We start from the raw sequence: 20433 nt of genomic DNA on the forward strand, positions 1-20433 counted from the left end.
AGCACTCAGATACATGATAGTTACTCATACATTTATTGAGCACTTGCTACATGCCACAAAATAGCCTAGGTGCATTATATATTAACAACCGTTTGTTGCTAGTATTATTATTTTCATTTTGTGGGTGGGGAAACCAAGAGGTTTAAGTAACTTACCCAAAGTTACACAGCTATTAATTAGCAGTACAGAATGTTAAATCCAGGCACCTAATTCCTGAGTTTGCGTTAACTCACAGTTCATTGTAAAAATTAAATTAGATAATCCACGAAAGTGCTCAGAACAATCTTTGACACATTATGAGTCCTCAACCATTTTGAAACATCCCAAGTAGGACTTCCATGTGGGGCTCTGTGAGAAAAAGCCATTTGGCTCAATTAAATATTTTCTTTTAAATGTCCAGTATTTTGTAATAAGCTTATGAATATTTTTGTATTTTTCAAGACAAATATTTCAGCCTGCCTGGTGGAAATTAACCCTAGTTTGGTGGGGGGGGTCAGTTAACACTCTTAAATAGCCTTGAACCTGTGGAGGTCAGAGAGGAGTCCAGTTTCCTTGTTATGATATTGGAAGAGGTCCACATTCCTGGCATAGTTATTTTTCTGGCTACAACTTAACTAGGGCACTTCCTTCTGGACTTCAAGATCTGTAATTATCTAAACTGTATACAACCTTTGGTGCAGGCTAAGGAAAGTTCTGTGCTTGTTGTGTACCATCACAGAAGCTTTTTAGAAATGACCTCAGCTCTTGTCTCCTCCATGGTTTGGCAGCCATACAAACTGCCAGAGTAGTCATTTTGCTCTGACCTTGACCGCTACTGACTTGAGCTCTCATGGCACCTTAATTCTGGATTTTCCTCAATGGGTTTTATTATCCTGCCTTGGCTCTGAGGAATAAATAAAAAGATGGGTTTTTACCTCTTCTCTCAAACATGTGTTCCTCGGCACTATGAACCTTAATATTGCAGCTATTTCTATGAATGTATTCCTGAATGCAACTGAGTGTTGTCTAGGGTAGAATTTTTAAAAGTTTGGCAGACTGAATTCTGCTGGGAAAAGTAGCTGGTACCTGGTCTAAATACTGCATCCTCTTTAGCAAATGCCAGTTATGAGGAAAGGTGTCTACTTCTGAGTTTGGACAAGGTAAGCTGGGTTGAAATAGCTCTTGGGACCACAGGTGATCTTCATTAGTGTTGTGGGCATGGACCCTCACAAAGTCAGCATCGGTTCTTCCTTAATGTCGTCATTAACTTGTGAAGGGCCAGATACGGGATCTCTGCCGGGAGAGCCTGTGTTGAGGAGCACCCTCCCTTGGCAAAAGACAATGGCTAGACGTCCCTGCCTGAAAACTTCCATCCACGTCTCTCCTAGATTTGCTAGAATGAAATCGAGAGAAAAGCAGGAAAGGGCCAGTAAAGATAAAATTAATTTATTTGCCCTCACAACTCCGTGGGGTGGGGTGGGCGTGGGCCACACTGGGGCCCCAGAGTCCTATGCGCATGCCCTGCAGCAGTGGGCTGGGGAGCTGAGGTGTCTGGAGTGCCTCCTCCCTCATCCAGAGCTGCCTTGAGCTGGGTCCCTCCTGACCCCATCATTCGTGCTCCCATATGCGAGGGGTACACAGGTCCACCTGCACCAAACTCGGGCCTGCCTCCGGCAGCAAGGACAGGACCCTGGGGACGGCTGAGTGGGAAGGCAGGCAGGAGGGTGTGGTTCAGTGCAGAGAGCTGCTGTTCTGCTCTTCAAAGGCCATCTTGCCCAGGAGCTGGCTGTCCAACTCCACCCCACTCACAGGTAGCTGGAAGAAGTTCATTTCGGCTGCTAAGGCTGCCATGGCAGAAGGGTCCTGGCCAAACTGAGCTCGCAACATCATGTCCATTTTCTCCAGCCTCCTCTTGAGCCGCTTGGCCTCCCGCTCCCGGATGAGCCGAGCCTGCCGCTTCTCCGGGGTTTCATTGGCCCGCTTCAGCCTCATGGCCTCCCGATCTCGCTGCAGCCGGCGTGCCCGCTGCTCGTCTGTCTCCTGCATGCGCTGCAGGCGCTTGGCTTCTCGGTCCCTCATGCGCCTTACCTCCCGCTCCTCGGGGGTCTCATTGTCCCGCCGGCTCTTCTTGGCTGTGCGCTCTCGTTCCAGCCGCTGCAGCCGGACTTCCAAAGGCTCGTTCTGTCGACGCAGGGCCCACTTGCGTACACTGGGGGTCTGGGCTTCTAGCAGTTTCCGGTAGGCAGCACAGTTGTTGCACACAAGCAGAATTCCAGCAGGGTACACTGGAGGACTAAAGGCAATGTCCTTCCCCTCAGCACTAGAGGGGCCCTCACTGTGGGCTGGCGGTAGGGATTCCATATTAAGGACTTCAGGAAGTTTCTCACTGGAAAGCAAAATTTTTAGATGGTTAATGCCACGGTCTAACAAGGCTCAGGTATCCAGCCCTGACTTACTCTGTCCTACCAGGCCAGATGCTCCAAGTTCACCACTAGGGGTCAGTATGAGTGCTCGGGAGACCTCCTCTACCTTTCCACCCTTGCCCTTCTTTGGGCTAGGTTGTCTACCAAGTCTTAAAGCCCACCTGCAGTTAGGGGCTGAGCCAACCGCCATAGCAAGCCACCAGAAATGAGATGAGCCCTTACAATGTGCAGTTCCATTCAAGCCGGACTGATGGTGTTTGTAGGAACTGTGCAGGGCAGTCCTCCTCGAGGTGGAGGCTGCCTTCAGGGAAGGGCCAGTCCACTGGCTCCACCTCCCCCCAGCCGACCCTGCGTTGTACACTAGCAAGTGGGACTCGGGCACAGTTTACACAGTTCCAGTCTTCCTGGGACACAGTGGAGACTCTGTCCTCACATTAGGGTCCTCTCAGCACCCTGTAACTTCTTTCTCCATGCTTTATCATGAATGTTCTTGGTCTTCCCCACATCTCTTTCTAGTTGAAGATATTCTGATCAAGGAAAGAAATGAGAATTCACTTCCCTTTGGGGATGTCTAATGGAATGGACATATTTACTAGCCTCATTACTCGTATTTCCAAAGAGTCAAGAGTCAGTTGCCTTTGCATTGCCCATCTCTAACCTTCACTTCAACTTGGGAAAGCAGAACCCACACCCAGTAATTTGTTCCCAGCACAGAGGGTTAGTTGCCCGGCTAACCTGTTAAACGTGGCATGGCTAGTAAAACGGGCTCCACACACAGCACAGTTAGACCGCTGGTCCTCCGAGTGGATTAAGAGGTGGCGACCCAATGACCCGGGGGAGCTAAGGGCCCGGCCACAGACAGGACACATGTAGCTCTTGGCGCTCACCACTGCTGCAGTGTGCTGTAAAAGAGAGCCTTAATCTGTCAACTCACACCAGCTCCAGGACAATCTGTACCCACTTAGGAACTACTTTCTGGGAAATGTCCCCTTTCCTTAGTCTTAGAACAAGGACTTGCAACTATTCTCCCTATCTAGCACCTGGAAAAGTAAGAGTCTCTTGTGTTAAAGGGCCTTCAGAAGGGCAAGGCCATCCAGACCATCGCTCAGATTTCATTAGTTTGAGTTCTGACTATGTACTGGGACATGTGGCTGGCTTGGGGAACAATGGGACTCCAGAGCCTGAGAAGAATTCTTGCTCAGGATAATTTCTCATGGCCTGCTTGCCACATGCTGTGTAGGTACAAGTGCATTTTAAAGGAGCGTTGAAGGTCAAGTCTAGAAGCTGGCTGGAAAGACTGATATCCAAAAGGTATTTAAATGCACTGCCTTTCCTTCAGTCTTTTAAAATCAGTCTTCTGAAGAAACGCTTCTCCTCATGAACCAATTATCTTTATGGTAAAACTCAGGCTGCCTTGCGTGCTGATGCCTGTTCAATACAGAGCATAAGGCACGTGTTCCGCGACTGGATCAGGGAAAAAAAGGAAACAAAAGTTTGTCTAGTTCTGACCCCCTGGTTTACACTATCTTTCTCCAGTACTTCAGAAACACCTATGTTAACTCATTTTTTCTTCTTTAAAACAAAGCCCAGTTTCTATTTCACTATTTAAAATGTGCCTTAAGTAATTTAGAAAAAAATGATACTTAATTTTCACAGTGTGTCTGCCTGGGAACCCAGAACATATTCACTCAACATATCCCACTTATTCTCTACAATGTTCTGAGGATTGGAGTGGAGTCTTGGTGGAAGCAACAACCCAAGGTTCTTTCCGGGGTTGGAGGCAAAGGCTAAACAAGTTGTTGGCGCCCGTGTTCTGGAGCATGCGGCTCCGCACGCCATACCTGGTACACATGCGCAATCAGCTGCCCCCGACTCCCACAGTCTAGCTGGCAGAGGGGACACTGGCAGAGTCCAAGTAAGGGGTCAGAATTCAAATTCTCCGTGACCTGCAATTTAACAAGTAGGCGATTCATGAACACAGTTTACCAGTCTCTTCCCTGCCCCTTTGAACACAGTTTACCAGTCTCTTCCCTGCCCCTACTTCTTTTAAAAGGGTATCCTGTTAAAAGGAACACAACCTCTTATCATACATTATTATTAGGTTCCCATTGTGGGTCGAAGGAAAAAGTGATAGGGGAAAGGGAATTAAATTTGCTCCCATCTTCATTTTCTCCAAGGCTTCCTGCCATGAAGACATAGTATTTATTACTCCAGAGAGAGCTTATCTATTTTTTTTTTCCCTAAGGTAAACTCTGTAGAGAGAAGATTAGCTTTCCCTACTGCCATGCCTCTTGCAGGAATCCTTAGGAAACAGTTTAGTGAAAAGATGGCACCTCAGTTAACACTTTGACTGAAATTTGCAAGCATATTCAAGAGTACACCTGAGGAAGTCAGCTAATAGTTTTGCAAAGACGGATGTTCTGCTGGGAGGAAGTGGGGAGCTTTAGGAAGAAGAGCTGTGTGGGAGTGAAGTGATATGTGGGTGGAAAAGGAAAGCTGGGTGTGAAGAGAATTGTGTGTCTGAGGTTTGGGTAACTCATGTTGGGAAGGAAGAGAGGCTTCATATGAAGCCCAGGAGACCCTCAGAGGCAAGAGTGTTACATGTGGAACAGAGGCATCTGGGCAGAGTAGAAGGGTAAGGAGGTTCCCGGACTCAGGAGCCATTTGTCACTTGCCTCATGCTCTACCACACTGTTCCCACCAACAGGCTGTTCTGCATTTTCTAACTCTTTTTCCACTTTGACCACCCCTCCGTCTTCCTCTGATGTGTGGGAAGAGACTTCATCTTGTGTGGTCTCCTCTTCATCACCCTCACTGTCACCTGGAACACACAAACTGGTCACTTGTTCTGATTTTTGCATGAATACATCTTACGCTGCTTTCCACCCTACAGTTTGCAGCTAAAATGGAAAACATTCTCAGATCTTCCATAATATAGTTTGTATCAGTGCTTATTTGGGTACAAATCACGTTAAGTGGAAGCCAGCTATAATTGTTTATATTGCCATATACACACTAAAGAGAAAATCGGAGGCAAAACTGTATTGGAAAATGGTTATTAGGTCCTGTATATTATCATAAAAATGATAATTTCTTACACAGGGTTCTCAAATATCTCACACTTTCAAATCACACCTCCCATGCACCTCACACCATGCTCATTCCAACACACCACTTCTGACTTACCAATGCTTATCACTGATTTTATTACTTACTTTTCTCCATAACCTCCCTGCACAATTTCTCCATGGTGTCGCATACACTATTCTATTCTGAGACCCACTAATCTGTTCTCTCCCAACAAACCCCAAGGCATGATTACAGAAACACCAACAAGTTTTTCTTTCCTCTTATCAATAAAGGAGGCAGTAGGAAATTAGGTAAAAATGTCACTTTATAGGGAAAAAGCTGCTCAGTACAGTGGAAAAGTTAGCACAACAAACCTCGGGCATTCTGTAGTGGTATTTGACTCACAGTGTTCTTACCCTGCTAGTAACTCAGCATTCTATGTTAAATAAGTCCATTGTTTCTGTTGGTTCTTTGGATTATCTGATGGATCATTGAATGCATCAAGTGGAGGGATCAGGACATTCTTTACTTTAGGATGAAATATAATTTCTTGTGGCTAAAGTAAGAATTGATTTGTTTTAGTTCAGGGTGCAAGATGTGGCCGTGCAGAGGTCTGCCTGTGGCTAGGGGATCTGCAAGGTTTGTGTGAGCTGATTTTTTTTCTCTATTACTTATAAAATTGGAAAAGAAATGATTTTTAAAAAATACAATAACATAGGGAGTTCTTTCTGAAAGGAAAAAAAAGTGCTAGTACTTTGAAGATCACAAGAGGAAGCCAAACCTAGGGAAGCTGTCAGACTCCAGTCCCATCCTAACACCACCTAGATCCTGGACTCCTGGGCCTGACTGTCAGCAAGAGAAATACAGGATAGAGTTTCACCAGGCTCTCAGCATCAGCAGTGAGACTCAGCTTTCCTAGCTATAACAGTGCGTCTTATCTTCTCTCTCCTATCCCTTACGTAATTTCTAAATCTACCAGTAACTGGGCAAAACTGGTTACATTCCCTTTCTTCAAAAGAAAATCTAACCAAATCATCTGCTAGTAGATACATGTGTCTCTGTTAGATACTTCACTTGGTTGGTGGACTGGATTTGGGCCCTGGAAAGATCTACAGTATGCCTTATTCCTTGGTCCAAAGCTTTAGTGTGAATCCATCTCAGTAATAAGGGTTGGCACAGATTAAATCATACTATATTTTCTCACCAGCTTATTTGGAATACTTGTAGTCTAAGACAACACTGTATCAAACACTTTTTGTAATTCATCAAAAATCCAAATATATCTCTCTACTAGAAAGATTAAAAAAAGCATAAGTATGCCATGCAGAGGGATGATGCAACTTTTCCAGAATGGAAACCTATCAGACTTCTATAGATATTGCCATTCCTACCTATTACTCAAACTGGTGGCTCCCACAGATTTTCTAGAAATATTTGGTTCGCTTTTCTGTACCTGAGCAATTACTTGCTAAATTATTATTTTTATTGCTAGAGTATTAGTTTAAGTAGAAAATGTAGTTCCTGGAAGGTACAGAGCTCTCTCCCTCTTCTTTCTTTTTCAACCCCGAATGTGGAGAAAAATCAGAAATGTCAATATGAATTGACACTAATAATAACCAATATCAGATGGATCAGATGTGAAAATCATCCCAGGAAATAACACACCTCAAAGTGTATTTGTTCAAGCAAGTCACAGAACAGACAATCCATGAGGCTCAACCAGTTACCAGCCACTGTCTTTTCAATTTCTTAACCAAAGGGATCTACTCAGGACTTGGTGTGGGAAGACCTCGACATTAGCATTTTACACGCTGCATAATCTCACTGGTAAGCAAGTCCTCTTATAAAACATTAAAACTGGGTCCTCAAGCAAAACTTTCATTAATACCACTCTTACATTTTATTAATTATGAATAAATAGATCCTAGGAGACAGGGATTTTTTTCTTTTCATTTGACCTAGCCCAGGGGCTGCTTGAGCACTCATTATTCCTATGCCCCTGTCTATCACAGTCATCACAAATCTATCTGTGTATGGCACTATGCCAAGTACTGCAGTCCTTGAGTTAACAAAAAATATATATATAATGCCAAACCTGTTCTTTCTCTGGACAAGCATATGCCCATACACCTTAGAACACCTTTGGGAACACTGAGGATCCACAAATCTCCTTCTTCATGTCTTCCTCCCAACCCCCATGCATAATCCCCAGAGCACACACACTCTGATAATTCTTCTCCCATTGCCCTGAGTCATTACCAGAAGGTGCAGAACTCACTGCTACTGGAGTCCTGATCTCTTAGTTGTTGGATAGCTTGTCGCTGACTGCCAAGGTCTCCAGGAAAATCAGTTTTCATCATCGCCTGGCGGGCTTGCTCTTCTAGCCCAGCAAATACTTGATCCCCTGGTGGTCACAAGGAAAAATAGTCAGGCCACCAGCTGGGCAGTACATCCCCAGGCAAGCTGGTTGGAAAGTCAGACCATTCAAAGGTAGGAGACAGGCAGGTACCCTGTGGTGGGGTCATTCATCTCCAAGTCAACTTGTTGCCTCCAGTGGTTTCTGGGCACAGCTACTCTTCTTGGGCAACAAGCCAGATGCTCTAGAAAGCATCATTTGCTTCTCTTAAATCCTAATCCTGACTCCTTTTAAAGGTGATCAATTGCTACTTTACCAATTTAACATCAAAATCTCAATTCCATTTATAATCTTCCATCAGGACTGGGGAGACAGAGGCAAGAGGCAAAGTGATGGAATGAAGATGGGGCAAAAAATCTGGGCACAATCTCTGAATCTCAATGTATTAGCAATATGGTCCTGATTCTGTCTGCCTCTGACTATAAACAAGTGCTTCAAATAATCCATCTGAAACAGTATCTATGACCCCATCTTTCATCCACTCTCCTTACAAGACATACTCTAGAAGTTCTTCCTTTACTCTCTCACATCTATTAGAATTAGCCACAAGCAAATCAAAAATTGGTTGAATAATGGATTAAAAGGAAAACAGATAATATGTGAACTCATTTCTGCTGAGGAACAAACTTCCTGAAACATGCCAACCAATTTGCAACAGGTAATGTTTCATCTAGTCTCCTTGGTTTAGTGTGGTCTTTTTTTGTTTTTTCTTTGTATGCAGTATCCAAAAGCCCCGGACCCATCCTTGATTATGCATTTACTGTGAGGAACTCTGCCTGGGATCTGTGTGGTTACTGAAGAGTTAACATTTAAGTGCTCTTTTATTTCCAAGAGGCCAGGCATAAGGAGAAAAGAGAATTGGGTTTCTTGAGGTTTCCATTGTCTCAGTCAGAGTGGAAACTACAGTCCCCATTCTCCAGTCACCAAGAGAGAATAATAAAAAGTCCTAGTGAAATGTCTGACAATAGACCAGGCGCTTTCTTAATGAAGAGAGAGAGGAAATTAAACAGGCTCAGGTTCCGAGGCTGATACAAGGATGTAGGAGGAATGAACTGGTCAGTTGACCTGTACAACTAGTCCTTGGGCAATGAAAGAACTGATGTGAAGTAGGCTTCATGTGATTCACTTAGGTATTTGTTCAGCAAATATTCATTGAATATCTACTATATGCTAAGTGCCAAATGCTAATAATAGTGATTATTTGGCACTTCCTAGTTCCAGGCTCTACGTTAAGTGCATTATAGTTGCTACCTCACCTTAATTCTCTGCAAAACTCTATGTGGTAGTTATTACTATCCATATTTTACTTAGGAGAAAACTAAGATCTATGGTAGAACTAAGTATTCAGACCCCAGTCTGTCCAACCCTTAATTACCATATTTTTCAGTTGCTTTCTAGCAGAGTTGTAAACAGAATTTTAAGCGGTTCATTAGAGCAATTTTACTGAAAACAAACGCTTGTCTCTGTGTGACAAGAACAGCTCTGATCCTAGTGTTAGTGTTACCTTCCTACCACCAGAAACTGATATACAACTCAAATACCAAAATAATGTTCTCAAGCAGGACTGATGGAAGGAACCATCATTTTTATGGTTCTGATTCCATGTGATGAGTTACCATGCCTGGGTTAGAGTAATATTATGGCTATTCTGACTGACACTATGAGTGGGAATAGAGGTGCTAAGAGTTCAAGTGTACTTCTAGCCACACAGCCCTCAAGTAAATAAAAAATAACCTGCTTTAAGTCCACTTTCATAATATTCAAGATGACACACTGGATATAAATTACCGCTAGGGAGAGCAAAAAAGGAATTCTGTGTTATAGCGCCTCCTCTTCCCTCTTTGCAGGAGTAAAATATTTAATTTCTCCATGTTGGTTCCTCTGTAACCACAAGACCATGGCTAACTGGAATAGTTACTGAATTCTTCTGGGTAAATGCATGTTTTTGGACCTGGTGGCCGTGGGCAGATATGACACTAAGGAACAAGTTAGGTACCAGCATATAATTATCAAGGGAAGACCATTCTCATCAATGACATCGCTAAAGAAACCTATCCAGAAACCAGCTAGGTTTATAACATACTAAGAATCTACACTTCCCCCCCTTTCTTTTTTTTTTTTAAATTTATTTATTTTATTTTTGGCTGTGTTGGGTCTTCGTTGCGGTGCGCGTGCTTCTCACTGCAGTGGCTTCTCTTGTTGCGGAGCATGGGCTCTAGGCGCACGGGCTTCAGTAGTTGTGGCTCGCGGGTTCTACAGCGCAGGCTCAGTAGTTGTGGCACTCGGGCTTCAGTAGTTGTGGTGCACGGGCTTAGTTTGCTCCGTGGCAGGTGGGATCTTCCCAGACCAGGGATCAAATCCGTGTCCCCTGCACTGGCAGGTGGATTCTTAACCACTGCGCCACCAGGGAAGTCCCCCCCCCACTGCCTTTCTTAATGAGGAATCACCACTGTATTAGAAGGACATCTATAAGGATATGTAATTTTCAAGATCAGCTAGTAATTCAGTCTAGTCTCCATCAAACTTGAGCTAAAAATTTATTCCTATTGAAGTTGTCTAAATATTTCAGCCTTCCCAGAACAGAGAAGAGTCAGTTCAATACAGCTGCCCTATCTAGGACTTTTGGGTGCCTTCTCACCTAGAATAGTTGGGCTATATTAATTCTGTCATTCCTTTTTTGGCAGTTTGGAAAGAAAAGCTATGCTCCTCTATTTTATTCCATTCCTGACTTGGGAAAAAGGCTAAGGTAAACTTTACTCCTTAGGGCTATTCTTATTTAAATACCAACATAAAGCAAAATATATAAAGATCATAAAGAGGGATTCTGGCAGACCTCATAGAAAAAGATATGTGAATGATCTCCCAGTAGTCATTATTTACCTAATCCCTAAATCTGACTGTCCAGAATTATCCTTTCATAAGAAGGTAGTGATAATTGCTAAAAGTATGTCATATTAACTCAAGTATAATGTGATCCATAGAGATACTAGTGATTAAGAAGTGTTATACAGTTGCCTGCTTTTACAATGTAGCATTATTATTTCCTTCTATCTTGAGACTGTTGGAGTAGGTTAAAAAAAATCCTCTGGCTTCTAGATATTAATGTAGGGCAACCATCTTCTTTAACATGGGTATTTATTTGTCTATTAATAGTTGAGAAAAAGTCATCTAAGTTCAACAGTAAAAAGCAAGGTACTACCTCTCCTTTTTGTGGTATGAAATCAAGATATTGTTGGTCTGATTTGGCTAAGGTTTTTCAGACCAGATAAGAACAAAGACATGCAAACAAGCCTGTAGAATAGATGAGAAGCCTGAGATGAAAGTTACTGGAAGACAAAGATTTTACAATCCTCTTTCTTGAGTCTTTGGTGCAGTTAAATAAATGCAATGTCTGGCTGACTTAAGTAAAGCAGCTGAGACATATTCTAAGAGAGCAGATGTCAAATTCAGAATAAAATGAGCTAGTACTGGGAGTGAGGCACTTAGGATTCCTTTTCTAGCTGACAGTCTCCGTAATCCGAGGTGCTATCACATATTGGGAACAGAACCATTTACCTCATAAGGATGCTGACAATGAATGAAGACAAAACAAATTATACTTTTTAGAAGAGAAGGGACTTTAAAGGCTTCTTTTTCCTACTTCTCTGTAAAAGCTGAAAACTTTAATTGAAGTTGAAAGTTTTTAGTCTCATATATAATCTGAAAACAAAAGTCTCTTAAGAAACGGACGTTTTCCTTTACTTAGTGGTTTGCTTGGTACAAAAGCACCAAATGAAAGTGTGCAAAGGATTGTATTTTCAACCTCTCTAGAAACAGTTTACAGAAATTTGTATTCAGAAGGGGGTGAGATGAGGAAGGAGGGAGGGAAGAGGTCTACAGAGATTTCAACCCATATGCAGTTCCTCTGTGACTAACAACAATTCTGGACTTTTATTCCAAAAGCTCTGCATCAAGTCTATTAAGGAACTGGGCAAAACACAAGAGCCTGCCTGGACGTTTCTGGGTAAAGGAGAGATCATGATGGTAATTTAGATACAGAGACAATCCTGAGGAAAGCCAAGTATATGCCAGAGCAGCCTGCCCATTGACTTCTAAAGCAGATCTGACAGATGCTGCCAGGCTACAGCAATAGGATTCTTAATGTATTCTTTTAGGAGGGCTTCTTAGTATATTCTTTTAGGAGCTGCCTGCTACACAATCCTCTTGTTCCCAGAAGGCAGATCTAATGGAGCTCAGCCATTACTCTGCTCAAATGCCATTGGCTTTGACATTTAAGCAAAGCTTCTGCAGACCTTCCTGCCTCCCAGACCTTGAGTTCATTCTGTTTACTTTAAATAGATGAGCAGCATTAAATTCAATACATTTGATTGGTTCTATTTCACTGCAAGGGGTTAGGAGACGCATGTGGTCAGAAGACTGAAATTACCTATTTCTACTTGGCATTATTGTGGGCAATGAGAAGATGACCTTTCAAAAAATGTAGGACCAGCTTCAGTCCCCAAATAGTAAATAAGTAGAAGGTCCTCAGAGACCAGCAAATCTCAGTGTCTTTCTTCTTTCTTAGTCCATCATGTGAGATGCCTTCACAATTCCCTGCCCAAATGCATCACTGAAAACAGCCCCTCCCTGCGGGTCTGCTTTTTAGTTGCACCTGAACATTTCTGTTCACAGCCCTCTTAATGGTCACCACCGCAAAGTCCCATCCGCTCCACCACAATACTACAAGGTTCACTAACTCAACTCTAGAAACTGCATTTCTGCAGCTGTGGATATGATATTCCCTCCTTCTCTGTGGTCTGTTTGTCCATCTGTTTTCCAACTCCAGTACCAGCTCATCTTGGCTTTGACTGATTACGGTGAGAGGAGATGCAGCTATGGACTTATGCTATGTGGGTGCAGGCATTGGCCACACAAGCATTTACTGGCTTCCCTGTACTTAATCATACTATCATCCCCACCAGCTACTTTCCTCAAAGTCTCTTTGGACAGGTGGCTTTTAGAGGTAAATGCCCAACTCCAGTGATTGCCTTATTTGTGAACCTATCACTCTACTAAGAGTTCCTTTCCTGCCCTGCCTTCTTGGGGTCACATCTGAGTCTTTTATCAATATCCACCTTCAACCAGAGAGGGAAGAAAATCCTTCTGAACCTCTGTGTTGTATTACCTATGGTAGAGATACTTCATTTTATCTCTCTTGAAAATCCTCACATTCAGGCCCACTAAATTTTACTGTTTTAGCAGCAGTTTCTAAATCCTTCCTGAACCACTCACCTTTATATTAGGCAGCCTTCCATATCCACCTACTCCAGAATACACTCCTAGAAGTATCCAACTTGCTGTCTTATAAAACTTTTCTAGGACTTGAAGAATTAATTGTATATGAAAGTTTGCTACCCTAATCTCATTTAATCTATAAAATGCTAAAGTCCTCTTAATCCCTCTGTCCCTACTGGTTTCTCTCCTACTCTTGAAATTACCCAATAAAATAAAATAAGGTACATACTGTCTGGCATACGGTATGTTTTTAATAAATTTTAGTCCTCTTATCCTAACTCCATGACTGATCTATCCTCTCAAATGTAGGTTTTTTTCCTTAAAAAAAGCCAAACTTTCATTTGTTATACCACTGAATTCCCTTCAAATGTTGCTGTACTTTAGTCAGTCCTCCATAAGAACATGGAGCTATTTGTCTCTTTTTAACATTTGAATGAGGATGCTCATCTCCCCAAAACATAGGAAACTGGTTAATTGTCTCAAATCTACATAGATATATTAGTGTTAATTTAATAAGGCACTTTTGAAAACCCACTATGAGCAGTGCTAGAAGTAGAGAGGGATAGCAGGAATTATATATGGGACATAGTGTCTGCCCTCCAGAAGTTTACAATCCAATTACTAAAATAAAACATATATATGAACCTGCTGAGAAATAATGCAAGGCAATAGTGCATAGCTGGTTCTTGTTACCAGTCTCTCCTTCATGTGATCCATCCCACACACTACACACAGTGTAGTCCCAAAACACTGTATTCTAAATGTCACTCCATTCTCCCTGCTTAAAAACCTTCAGTAGCTCCTTACAGTCAGGATGAAGTGTGAACTTGGCCTGGCCTTCAGACCTCTACAATGTAGAGTTAAACATCTCCAACGTCATGTTCTATGGCTTCTGGACAAATGCAACTTCTGCTTCATACAAAGTCTCCTTGTCCCCTGAACATACCACGTGCATTCCCTCTTTGTTTCTTTGCTTTCCCCTACCTGATTTTACCTCTCCTTTCCTCTTTTTTTAAAGAATCCACTTTCTACCTTCCAAGGTCCAGTTCAAGTTCATAGTCTAAGGCCTCTTCCATCAAGCATTCCCTGGCTATCTCAGTCCATGGAGCTCTCTCCCTCCTTTTTGTTTTTTTTGGCCTCAGGGCATGTGGGATTTTAGTTCCCCGACTATGGATCAAACCCATGGCTCAAATCCGTGGCCCCTGCAGTGGAAGGACAGTCTTACCCACTGGACCGCAAGGGAAGTCCCTCTCCCTCCTCTTAATTTCTGTAGTACACACAGTCTGCAGCATCCCTATTTTGGCACTTAGCATATATTATCTTGCTATATGCTCATCTATCTATCTATCTATATCTGTGGCTACATTATAGTCTTATATATCTTTATATTGTTTTACGGCCTTGGCATCTAGCACAAGGCTTTGCACAGAGTAGGAATCCTATAGATGTCTGTTAATGTGAATACTAAGGATGAATCAAGAGCACCTATTCCTAAGACAGGTTTCTAAGACCTCCTCCAGCACAGAAACACTTTAAATCCATCGTGTTCGACACCTTTAACCCTTTTTTCTTCACAAATTAGTGTGAGTCGATCACCTAAATTCAGATTACTCTTCCTTTCCAACCCTCAGCATTCTCAGGTTCCAGAAGAAAAAGCCCAGTACTCACAGTGAACTTTATTTGGATTTGTCTGTTTCCGACGGGACATGTTTCCCTGATCCAAGAGCTCTGGCTTTTCCCAGTTTCACGACTGGATGTTACTACCTCCTTGCAAGGTGCTGACCTACAAAAAAAAGGATAATGTTAGCACATGTCATTTTGCTCATAAATTACACACAATTAAAAGATGAAACTTTTTAAAATAGTTTTTGAGTATATAAAACTCACCAGTTATAAATCATTGAACTTCTTAAAGAAAGAAAGAAATGAATAAATCTCTAGCACAACTTTAAGGACCCAAGAAGTTTCAGAGAGAATTCCAAAGGATTTAGAGAATTCCACTCTAAATCCAACTCTGGAATCCATAATACTGTTAAGTGATCATGATCAAGCTCAGAGGGTAGAAAAGGAAGCAAAAAAACTCAGGCAACCAGCGTTAGAAGCACCATGGGCTCAAAGGGATAACCCTCATGAACTGTAAAAGGAAGCAAAGGAAGCTAAAGAGTGTGGCAGCTCATATGTCACATGCCCTCTGGAAGTCAAGCCCTGCAATCCGCACCAATGAGAGCCTCCAGATGTTTTTTTCAAGAAGTTATCTCTCCTGGAGGTGACGAAGGCACCACATCCCTGTGAGACAGGAAATATCTCAAAACTCCTGGGCCTCTGTAAATGAAACATGGGAAATAGGGCCTCTACCTAGGGATGCAGGCACAGTGCTAGGCACTGTGGATGACAGGGCACTAAAGCAAATCAGACTTCATGTTGAAGATGGGCTTTTACCAGAGGAGCCAGGTGCCATACACATTGTTGAGTACTAATTCAATACCTCAATGTGGAACATCAACCTGGCCCTGCTCACATGCTCCCGAGTGGTGGTCAAAGTTAATAACTTTAGTGCCTCTTCTCAATCCAGCCTCTTGCAGCAAAGAGTGGGAAGAACAAAGAGAAAAGGTCCCCAAATGAGAAGTGCGGCAGAGACATGCACCTGCTTCCCTGAAATAGGAGAGAACAGATACTTAAGCCTAGAGGTTCCTGGTTAGTTGTAAGAAAGGCTTTCCCAGCATTAAGTGTTGTTAGAGAGTCCGAAATGGATTAGTAGTGGAAGCTGTGAATTTTCTTTGAAAGACAGAGTGAATAAACAGACATAGATTAAAAAGAGATACTCTCTTTCCTACCAAAGATAAGAACATGGATCTGGTCACCCTCTAACTTTTCTTTCAGTTCCTGCCTTCTCAGATTGTACTCACACTAATAAGCAAATATAAAATTGTAGTTTATTGCCTTAGGAGGCATTATGAGAGGCTACTTACTACCATCTACACTTTGCACTCCAGTTAGTGAAGACTAACCTCCTGTTATGCCAACTAACTCCTCTATGTAGCTAGAAAGGACCTCAGACCTGTAATCAGATCCTGCCTCCCCTTACCAAAAGAAGAAAGAAACCGCAAATGGCAAAGACAGGCCTCCACAGGAAGTGGCAAAGGAAGCAGCTTTCAGGCAGTCTTCTATCATATCTGCATATCAAACACAGTTCTTTTTCAGACCTTTAATTAAAAAAAAAAAACAACAAACTCCAAATGTATACAGTAAAAATCAATTTTAAGGTAGTATGTTGAGTGCTAATGCTAATGAAACGTGTTCTCTAAGTTTTGTTTGTGTAGATCATTTCTTTCTAATCAAGTAGTTATTTTACAAATTGAAGCAGTGAATGATGATTACACTTTGGATCTTTTCCTATAAGTCTGTGGAATCACAAAGTGGAAAGTTGAATAAAATGCAGGTTGCCTATCATTTTTTTTTTCTAAAATTTGCAGAGCTATAACTCTCTATTACATAAGAAAGAAAATGAAACCTTAACTAATCTTTAAATTTTCTTCCTATTAAGATCAGAAATTGAAACTGTGAGATAAAGGTAATAAAGATCCTTCTGAATGAAGGCCAAATAATATGACACAGGCTCTGTTCAGATCATCTTGGTGAGGCAACAGCTCAATACTAAAGCTACAAGTCAGAAACAGAAATCAACATCTGGCATATTTAAAGCACCAGTGTCCACTGCATCTCACAATCCTCCTAGTGGCCAAATGGGGAACCAACCAGATGGTACCCAATGGGACTTCACACCTGAGGGATTAAGGGGAAAACATAAGCAAATACTCTTCCTCCCTCAAAAAAAGAAAGCCTGTGGGGTCGTGGACTCTTGAAAATAAGTAAGTTAATTAATTATGTAATTAATTAACAATAAAAAACTAGCACTAGCAGATACATTCTTGACTGCACAACAAGATCTCAGAGGTTAGACAATTGTTTTATAGCAGTAAAAGCTAATAAAATCCATAGACACATTGCCGTAAAGTTCACTAACTCAGTTTTACTTTCAACACTGCCTCAGTTTCCAAGCCTGAATCTGAAACCGATACAAAAATGTAAATGGACAGCCTGAACATGACCATCTGGAAGAAAAACAGGATGGGAAGAAAGGTAACCGGTGAGATTCAGGTCTACAAGGGATTCTATTTAAAAAGGGAGGCAGTTTTGTCCATCTTTAGAATGAGGTTAAGAATACTTGGGAGGGGGGACAACGTCTCCCCTTAACACTGTCCCTGCTCTCCCACAGGTGTTAGGTTGTAGCTTCCAGGACACACCACAGACTTTAGCAAGAAAACACGGGTGAAATCCAAGCTTTAAGAAAAGAGAGTGCACTCCCACCTCCAGCTCTGGTGCAGTTCCCACGGAGCAAAGTAAACTCGCCTGAATCCCAGGTATCTGTATCTGCCAAAAAGGAGAGGACAAGCAAGCTGGTCACGTAGCCGCCTCACAGGTCACCCTGTTCCCACTTCTGCTCGGTCTGGAGCGTGTGTATAACCAGCCGAGACGGTCCCTCTGGCTTCCTGAAGCATGAGCACAGGTAGATTCCCGGGAATTATCAGACAAGAGCCAGAGGTCTTCCGAGGCGGCTCAGACAAACCCTCAGACAATACAGTCTTCTCAGAAATCTAAATTTAGAAGCCCTTCTGCGAGAAGGCGACTCGGCACTGACACCCGGGTCGGCGCCCCCACGCCCATCCTCCCCCTCCCCCAGCTCCAGCCCAGCCTGTCAGACGCCGGGGCCGTCCTGGCGCTGCCCGGCTGAGCCCCACCTGGGCCCACGCGGGGAGGGCGGCGACGCGGACGCCCCTCCCGCGCCCGAGACCTCCAGAGGGACGGAAAGAGGAACGGCCGCTGTGGGGAGCCAGCCCGGTCCGGCCTCGTCGCGGGAACCCGGGGCAGGGGGAGGGTCAGAGCCAAGGCAGCCCCCGCCCCCCAGGCCAGAGCGAGCCCCTGTTCCCCTCCCCAGACACAGACTGACAAAAGGACCGACAGCCGGCGACCAAGGGAGGGGGCGAGGAGCCCCTGCATCCTCAGCCTGGTCCCGGAGGGAAAGAGTCGGGGGTCTTTTTACCCGGCGCCTCGGCGCTCCGCGGCGCTCCGGGTCCCTGGGCCCCGCCTCCGGACAGACGGACCGCCGGACAATGGGCCCTGGGCCGCAGCTCGGGCCGGCTGGGCCGGGGCTCTCCGGGACTGGGCCCCGGCGGGCAGAGGGCAGCTCCGGGCCGAGCTGGTGGCGGGGAGCCCAGGGGCGGCGCTGCAGACGGACAAAGCCAACGGCAGACAGACAGACGGAGGGGGAAAAGATGGCGACGCGGGCGGCGGGAGCGCGCTGCTCGCACACCCGCAGCGAGTGGGGCGCGTGCATGAGTCTCTCCTATCCCCCCTCCCCCCTTCGCAAGCTTCGTCCCCCTCCCCGCTCCCCAGGCGCGCGCCCGGAGGCATGGGCGGGGCTTAAGGGGCGAGGGGTCCGGGGAGGCAGGACTTAAGGGAGCATCCAATCACAGACATTCGAGAGGGGCCTCGCCTCGGTTCTCGCGCTCTGGAGACCACCCAGCCTCGCACCCTCCTAGGTCTCTTTCTGGTCCTGTCAACTCCTCAGCTCCCCTATGCTCTCCTGAACCTTTAAACTCTACCCTGACTGTCAGCTCTGATCCTGGTTTCCTACCCCACCTTTGAGTTCAGCCACAAAGCCCACATCCCCCAACCACAGCTCCACCGCAGGCTCCCCCTCTCCTTAGCCCAACCTTAGTCTCCCCCTTTCCCCAACCCAAACCCTCTTCCCTTTATTTCCCCACACCACACGGTTTCTCCGGTCCCTACGGCATTTAATGTGACCGAGATCTAGGGGCCACGGACCTTTGTGGGAGGGGCTAAGTTCAGCTGTCAGAACCTCAGAGGAGAAAAATCTTTAGCTTCGTTTTAGACATTTAAGTCTCCAACGTGATTCTCAACTAATAAAACAACAGTAGCTGTAGACCCTGGGGCATAGAATTAATTTAGAGAAGGGTAACTTGTGGCACTGTTGCCACTTAAGGGGCATTTGGGGCAATTGAAAGTGGTTAGACTCACTTCCTAATAAAACACCTCCTTCCCCTCTCATCGTCCCCTTCTATTTCCTCACCGCTTTCCTTCCTTTCCTCTCATTCTCTCGTCTTGTAGAATGCCTAAGCCTGCCTTTGACTTAGCTCACTTGGAGAAGTAGGGCATGCGGTGGAAAGATGAGATCTGACATTAGAAGATCCAGCTTTGAGTCTGCTGCTGACCAGCCTGGTTACTTTGGGCAAGTCACTTCCCTATTCTGAATCCCTGCTTCCTAAAAAAGTAAAATGGTTAATAATGTAATAATTCCTGGTCTCTACTCTCATAGGGTTGTTGTGCTGATTAAGTAAAATGAATATATGAAAGAGTTATGTAAATATCCCTTATGATCACTGGCCCCACAAAGATGGAGCTAATGAGGATGCTGATCATTGCTTATAAAGCAACAAGTCTTGGTATTTGCATAAAGCGCTCTTGCAAACTGTCCTTTCCAGAAATCTCTAACAAGATGATATCATTGTCTGCATCTTGTGTTTAATGTAAGAGGATCTTGGTTCTTCACAATTCTGTGGTAAATGGCTCATTCCTTCATTCATTCATTCTTTGTGGCTGGGATATGAGGTAGGAATTATTCTTTTTTAAATAAATATTTATTTAATTTATTTACTTTTGGCTACGTTGGGTCTTCATTGCTGTGCACGGGCTTTCTCTAGTTGCGGTGAGCGGGGGCTACTCTTTGTTGCAGTGCGCAGGCTTCTCACTGCGGTGGCTTCTCTTGTTGTCGAGCTCGGGCTCTAGGCACGCGGGCTTCAGTAGTTGTGGCTCGCGGACTCTAGAGCGCAGGCTCAGTAGTTGTGGCGCACTGGCCTAGCCGCTCCGCGGCATGTGGGAGCCTCCCGGACCAGGTCTCTAACCCGTGTCCCCTGCATTGGCAGGTGGACTCTCAACCACTGCGCCACCAGGGAAGCCCAAGGTAGGAATTATTATTATTTAACTTCAGTTCAGTTAAGGAAACTTTTAAATTTCATTTAAAATTTTAATTCTTGGGTAGGTAGCCAGAAAATGGAATATTCTCAACCAATCAGAAGGTTTTTAGTCAGTGTAAGAATGCAAGCTGGAATAAGCACTGGCTTTTGTACTTAACAGTAATTCTTGATGAGTTTAGACTGAGGGATACAAAGATGGCTTTATTATGTCACTTTA

The 20433-nt window shown here is 44.1% G+C and overlaps 1 protein-coding gene across 11 annotated transcripts; it reads right to left on the reverse strand.

The window, feature by feature from the left end:
• Nucleotides 1-1409: 1409 nt before the first annotated feature.
• ZNF821 (zinc finger protein 821) lies at nucleotides 1410-18604 on the reverse strand. Of its 11 annotated transcripts, none has more exons than XM_082369953.1 (9): nucleotides 18263-18594; nucleotides 17530-17592; nucleotides 16247-16334; nucleotides 14830-14944; nucleotides 7750-7875; nucleotides 5078-5223; nucleotides 4244-4348; nucleotides 3138-3304; nucleotides 1410-2365 (listed from the first exon to the last, which is right to left on the reverse strand). In XM_082369953.1, exons 4-9 carry the CDS (start codon nucleotides 14867-14869, stop codon nucleotides 1711-1713), a joined length of 1239 nt encoding a protein of 412 aa, XP_082226079.1. In that variant the 5' UTR covers nucleotides 14870-14944; nucleotides 16247-16334; nucleotides 17530-17592; nucleotides 18263-18594; the 3' UTR covers nucleotides 1410-1710. The 11 variants fall into 11 exon arrangements, with proteins under 11 accessions (XP_082226079.1, XP_082226076.1, XP_082226083.1 ...); XM_082369950.1 differs by having other exon boundaries at nucleotides 16247-16364; XM_082369957.1 differs by having other exon boundaries at nucleotides 17572-17711.
• Nucleotides 18605-20433: the final 1829 nt, after the last annotated feature.

This window comes from Balaenoptera borealis (genome assembly GCF_965194805.1).
Source record: "Balaenoptera borealis genome assembly, chromosome: 19".
Classification (NCBI taxonomy): Eukaryota; Metazoa; Chordata; class Mammalia; order Artiodactyla; family Balaenopteridae; genus Balaenoptera; species Balaenoptera borealis.

Coding starts and splice junctions, on each gene's coding strand:
- ZNF821 (XM_082369959.1), bottom strand. CDS start 14,869: ATGTCCCGTCGGAAACAGACAAATCCAAATAAAGTTCACT. Junction 4,349..5,077: donor ACAGTGTGGTAGAGCATGAG/GCAAGTGACAAA, acceptor GTTAAATTGCAG/GTCACGGAGAATTTGAATTC. Junction 2,366..3,137: donor AGCCATGCCACGTTTAACAG/GTTAGCCGGGCA, acceptor TTTGCTTTCCAG/TGAGAAACTTCCTGAAGTCC.